At 51.2% G+C, this 6,323-nt stretch overlaps 2 protein-coding genes across 2 annotated transcripts; both read left to right on the top strand.

Annotated features, from left to right (window-relative positions):
• Positions 1-2,102: 2,102 nt before the first annotated feature.
• Positions 2,103-3,374, top strand: GCG54_00007841 (uncharacterized protein; the record flags this gene model as incomplete). Its single annotated transcript, XM_045407818.1, has 3 exons — positions 2,103-2,495; positions 2,566-2,921; positions 2,978-3,374. 3 exons carry the CDS (start codon positions 2,103-2,105, stop codon positions 3,372-3,374), a joined length of 1,146 nt encoding a protein of 381 aa, XP_045263207.1.
• A 424-nt stretch (positions 3,375-3,798) lies between these two features.
• On the top strand, positions 3,799-5,336 carry GCG54_00007840 (uncharacterized protein; the record flags this gene model as incomplete). The annotated part of the gene is made up of 4 exons (XM_045407817.1): positions 3,799-4,048; positions 4,113-4,214; positions 4,267-4,576; positions 4,640-5,336. 4 exons carry the CDS (start codon positions 3,799-3,801, stop codon positions 5,334-5,336), a joined length of 1,359 nt encoding a protein of 452 aa, XP_045263206.1.
• Positions 5,337-6,323: the final 987 nt, after the last annotated feature.

Raw genomic sequence — 6,323 nt, 5'->3', positions numbered from 1 at the left:
CCAGAATTCCGGCGTGGTTGAGGCACGGGCGGCGTGATTGGCCTTGTGCGGCATGGTCAATGAGTACCTTGAAGACAAGCAATAAAGTGTGGATTCCGTAGATCTGCCCTGAGTTCCTACAAGCAACTTCGTATCTTACAAGAGCAAGAATCTATTATTTAATGCGTAACTGTCAACTCTTGTAGACTAGACCCTCGCGAATCTGACCATGAGGAGTTCTCATTTGCCCTACGAGGCGCAAACTGTGAAAACGTATGCAGTTTCTCAGTGAGAATCTTTCTACTGTAGTCTAGTCTTTCTTCTCTATGTTGAATCTCACTGTTGCCACTTCCCACATCATCGTGAACTTGTTTCGATATCCTGCCTAGGTCTTCTGTGCACAATGCAGTTCCAACCTCTCGGAGCAGCAGGCCATCCGTGACATGTCCTCCTCTACAACGTGGCGACGGCCTTAGATCACTCCTCTGGTAAGCCGTAATATCGACGAGGCGCTCTGGAGAGGTCGCTCGTCGCTCTCGGGGAGAGACGGATAAGGAGGTGGACTACCTCACCTGCGCGGAGTTTTTTGATGTATACTGGATGGATATCGAGACTTTCTTCAAGTTGAACCCTCAGATCAACAGCGACTACCGCAATATCAAACCTAGCATCCAATACTACACCACTGGCTGGAAGACTAGCCCTACCACGGTGTACGAGGTATGGTTATAACTCTTTAAATGAGGGTACTAACAGGACTGTTCTTGTTAGGGATAGAATCGTGGCGAAAGAAGAACGACCGTTGCGGTCCCCAGTTCTCAATGTCGGTCTTTGTCATATTTCAGAGACTTGCAGCAAATATACGATGACGGCCACAACAGATTCAAGCATGATGACGACCGCGGGAACCTCTACATCATCCGCAGCCTCTCCAGTCTGTACAGGTGGCACGAGAGCCGAGGGAATTACTCTGAAAATTACGTGTCATGTGGACTACAGGAGCAATGAGCTTCAAGAAAATACCTAAGAATATGAAGGCAATATATGTACTGTCTCCAGGCGGATACTTTGAGCATGAAGTAATAGTGGAGCTCGCTCTCATCGCACCCGCTAAACCTCCGGCGTCTACTTTGTGAGCCTGCTTGCTTCAACACATAGTGAATATGTCAAGAAGCGCTTCTGGTCAGCCAGCCCCTTGGTTACTCCCTTCATAATTGCTAGAGGTTGCAGAAGGGAAGGAAAGCAAAAAAAAGACATACAACACCGGGCATTCGCCGGTCGTCACCGACCCGACTACTACTCCAGCCCTCATTGGCTTATCTATGGGAGAGCGGACGGGATCCCGAGTTTTCCAATGGGTATGGTCGTATGTGGTGACATGAGGACGTCAAGTTGACTATGAAGGCAGGGGGTGAGGCTGTCGTGGAGGCGGCTACATCCCGCAACGACTCGCGTCAATCTCCACAACCCTGCCTACGAACATCCTTTGAATAGAAATAAACTCGATGATATCGTGTTCTAAGGCCCGCAGTGCGCTTATTGCTAATGCTGTAAGCATGCGCTGGCTTCAGGGTGGTTGATGCTTGACACCACCCACGAGCCAACTGTGTTAGTGAAATTGTCTCGATATTTTATGACTTTGTGGGAGCCTGAAGCAGATGAAACTTAAAATTTCTCGACGAGAATCCTATCGTTAATGAAGTGGATAATAGACCATTGAGGAATACAGCAATGTGTAGCTTCTGCTGCTTGTTAGAAATAACATTAATATATATACTACGCAGTATTGAGGATGAAGGTACATCGTCTTTGTAGCTTCTTGTCGGCTTCCTGAAGAGGCAATCAATATCTGATTGGCTCGGGCTGAAAGCTGGTCCCATAACGCTAGTCCTGGAGTAGAAAGTAATATCTGATTGGCCACAAAGAGAACCCCACATGGCCGAGATACAGATCTGGGCTCTTTGAATGGCCGCCTCTAACTTATTCTCACTACAAGACTGATCAAAATGATGCCACGCGCGTTGGAACGATTATGGCTCCGAGGCCGTGCCGTAGCCCCAAAACGCTCTTCGTCCCTGGGCGACTTCGTACAATGCTGCCTGCCTGGAATATAAAAAGGACGAATGTCGTATCGTGAAAACGCCGGCATTGTGTCTCCTGGCATACCCAACACCTCATATATCGCCCTCCTTGAACTCATCTCAAAGTCTACTCTCTCTACTTTCCCAGAACTCTTCACAAAACAACTACATTATCTTGTAGTATTAGCAAAGATGGTGATGCTACGGCTGACCGCGGAGCAGTACAGGAAGCTCCCCATCCTGGTGGACAAATCGACTTGCGTGGGAAAGACCTACGTCATCACCGGAGGCAACTCTGGCCTGGGCCTGGAGACTGCGCGGCATCTCGTAGCTGCCTCCGCCGCGACAGTTGTCCTGGCCGTGAGAAATCTCAGCGCCGGAGAAGTGGCCAAGGCAGACATTGAGAAGTCGACGGGACGCAAGGGCGTCATACAGGTAACGTTGATCTGGCCCAGACACCGGCGGCCGAGGACGTCAGACTGACATCGACACCCTCGTCACAAAGGTGCGGCATCTGGATCTATCAACCTATGCCGCCGTCCAAGTCTTCGCCAAGCAGATCTCTCAGGAGCTGGACAGGATCGACGGCTTCGTCTGCAACGCTGGCGTCATGATCGACCAGTGGGCGACTTTCGAAGGCGTTGAGAGCAGCATCTTCGTCAACGTCGTTAACACATTGTTCCTTGGAGCCTTGATGTTGCCCAAGCTGAGCGAGAGCGCGCGCAAGCTCGGCATTCAGCCTACGCTCCTCTTCATCGTCAGCGTGCTGGGATACACCGTCAAGGCGGAGATGGATAAGAGCCGCAACGGGTGCGTGTTTGACGGGCTCAACGACCCGAATCGCGCAAACATGGACTCAAGGTTCGTCAGAGAAGCAGAAGAAACAGGCGGCTTGCGACGGGACTAATACATATCAGGTACGCTCTCACGAAGCTCGTCGAGGAATGTGCCGTCCGTCAGTTTGCGGCCCAGTTTCCCGTAGACCGTACCGGCGTGGTCATCACCATGGTCGCCCCTGGTCTCTGTACCACCGGCTTGGGACGCGATGCGAGGACATTCACCAAGATCATGCATGAGGCGGTCCGGGCCATGATGGCTCGCACGGCGGAGGCGGGCAGTCGCACCATCCTGCACGGCCTGATGGTTGGCGAGGATGGTCACGGGAAGCTTCTGTCGGGCTGCAAGATCAAGGAGTTTTGGGTGCCAGACTGGTTTTGCAACGATGAGGGCCAGCGTTTGCAGAAGGCGATATGGAACGAGCTCGTTGCCAAGCTGGAACAGATCCAGCCTGGGTGCATTTCTCAGATTTCGTAGATTGGATATTGTCTTTGAGGAGGCTAAGTTGTAGGGAATATGAGACACCCTGATCAATCTACTTTTTTAGTTGAATTCAGCTTCTTTTGATAGACACTTCATGTCAATCCATAACCTCGAATGCTGATGCTGATTTATGGATGCCGATTGCTGTCCGATAGGACTATTCAAGACTGTATGTGTCATAGCAGCCGGCAATCATGTATCTCGGAATATGTCAAATCAGACTAAATTTTCAAAGGAAGATGTCATTCATATCTAGGAAATCTGACACCAGAAACACCCGTTCTAGGCTAGCGTGGTCTGAAGATACGTATCCCATGCCGTTGGAGAGAGGCACAGCAACAACTGAGCTCAAAGAGAGGATACCCCGCCCACCGTAATCTTCCGCACCGACATCGACCAGACCCTTTGAGCGACCACGATGAGCCATGCGCTGGTGTTCATCGAACAGAATGCGGCCGGGATAGGCAAATTCGACCGCCGCGCCCTTCGTTCTCATGTCATGAGGGGCAAGAATGCCGGCAGGCCACGACTTTCGACGCGAAGACAGACGAACAATGCCCCCATCAAGCGTCAGCTGAAGATGCCGCGACGGGTGTTCTGGAATGACTTCTGTCTGACCTCATTCCCGCAAGAACTCGATTCTGACTCCACTAGGCTCATGCATCGCTGTGCGGCTCCATCTACCACCACCCTAACCTCTATCCTGAAGCTTCTCTGATTTGTTCTCTCCAGGGTTTCTCGACATCAGTGACACGCTATTCCCTCCCCAATTCTGCTACAAGTTCGACATCTTGAAATCGATCTGGGTCAACTGCATACTGGCAGATGAAGCATGTGAGTGACTGTCACGCAAGCAGATTATCATTTCAACTCACTGCTGCCACAGACTTTCACTCGACCTTGGCCGTGTCGGCATCGTACGTCGACTTCTTTGAACGGAGGCCTACCACGTCGTCAAAGACTTTACATCACATATGTCAGGCTTACTCGTTGGTCAACCTCAAGCTTTCAGGCCCTCATGCCATATCGGACAGCGCAATTGCTGCCGTCGTAACCCTCGCCATCTACCAACAGATACACCAGCAACACTCCACCGGCCTCGTACACCTCAAAGGGCTTCATCGAATGATAGAGTTGCGCGGGGGTATTGCCAGATTGATGAAGGAGAACCGTCCATTGGCCCTCAAGCCACTCAGGTGTGCAGCCTCTCCCCAATCTGACGTTGAATCTCCGAAGCAGAGAAAACTGACCAACAGCAGGCTCGATATTGAATTGGCCATGCAGAACGGGTCACCCACGATGTTTGATAGTCGCGACGTACCCGTAACGACCGTCTTGTGCCCCTCTCGCACCGTCGCAGAACAGCTTTCTACCTGCCCCCCCGGGCTGCCCCGCATCATGCTAGATCTGATCGTTTTCGCTGGCATCCTCAACGACAGGGCAAAGAGCGGACGATCCAAAATCAACCCTCTAGACTACACAGAAACGCTCATATCACTCCTTTACCGTCTCTTGGAAGGTGAACCTCTCAGACAGCCTCTGCTTGCTTCAGAAGGCCTCTGCGGCGACGCAGCACATCTCGCGATGCTGGCGTTCATGACCGGCCTGCTTCCCAGCTACTGCCGTGACAACTTCGGTTCGTCACTTCTATGCACTCGTCTAGGGGACGCCGTTCGAAAGCTCCATTCGATGCACGTAGACGCGCAGACCGGAGACGTCTCCCTACCGCTGTGGATCTTTTTCACAAGCGGTATCTCCGTCCTGAAAAGCAATGACAACAGCTGGCTGCTTTTTGCAATCGCGGCGACTTGCGATCGCGCAGGCCTGCGTGACTGGGAGGCCGTTCGTCATCATCTCGGCGGGTTTCCGTGGATATACACACTGCATGATGCGCCTGCGCAGTCTTTATGGGAGGAAGCTTATCGTGTAGGTGTTGAATTGGTGTCCGGCCTGTAACAAAATACGCGAAGGAAGTAAACTGCTCGCAATTCAGTAGTAGTCGAGGGAAAGGGTTTCGTACTTTAGCTACCTTAAGTAGAGTAGCCTGGTGCATCGATCACGACTGCGAGGTGGTACCACAAAGCCCTCGGTTGACGTTCAACTAGTCTTGCATCTTCGTCGATAATCTCAAGACTCAGACACACTTTCCAACTTACGAGCGAGTCAAGCAGAGCAGATAATTAGATTTCCTTTGAGGCGATGTAATGGACTCGACATCCACACTCCAGGCCACGCACGCTTGAGTCGGTAAGAGGGCACAACAGCAGTGGACGCTCTAAGCGATAGCTTGGGCGCTGTCTTCGTATATCTAGCGGACAATGACCCCTTCCTGGAGCAAGATGATGTCTGATGGGAAGTTTAAGCAGGCTCAAACCAAGTTACCCAACCTGGGCTCTCGACGCAGGTGTTCTCAGTTGTTGAACGATCGATCTCATACTTTATGCCGTTGAGCGACCTTCAGAATCGCTTGGCCAATGTCGGGGAAGAATCAGAGTTCACTGCTGACACCGTCATACTCTCATCCAACCTGATGAGAGGAAGAAATTATAACAAGAAGCCATTGTCTGACAAACGCTGAGTTTGTCCTCAATTTCCAGGGGACTTGATCTTGACTGGTCTCGCCATTCGAGACGACCATTTCTCAGAAGACGCTTGCTATTTAATGTAGAGCAAACACCTTCACATGCTCTTGATATTGATGGTAGCAAGGATCTCTTCTGCTGAAATAACAAGCCCCGTTAATTGTGAAGTGGCCAACCTCACCGTCTAAAACGTCTCCCTGTACTTCTCAATGCAGCGTGATCCCAATCGGTCTCGTTGAATAATCATAAGATTCCAATTCGTGAATTACTTGACCACGAAGTGCCTGCACGATGGCGTGGGTAATTTCTTCTTCCCGTGGATTCTGGTCGCTGCGGAGGACGACAATTAACCGGCTGGGCA

Source organism: Colletotrichum gloeosporioides (assembly GCF_011800055.1).
Source record: "Colletotrichum gloeosporioides strain Lc1 chromosome Unknown consensus_51, whole genome shotgun sequence".
Taxonomy (NCBI): Eukaryota; Fungi; Ascomycota; class Sordariomycetes; order Glomerellales; family Glomerellaceae; genus Colletotrichum; species Colletotrichum gloeosporioides.
Note: the sequence above shows the minus strand (reverse complement) of the source record. Positions and strands in the feature narration are given on the sequence as shown.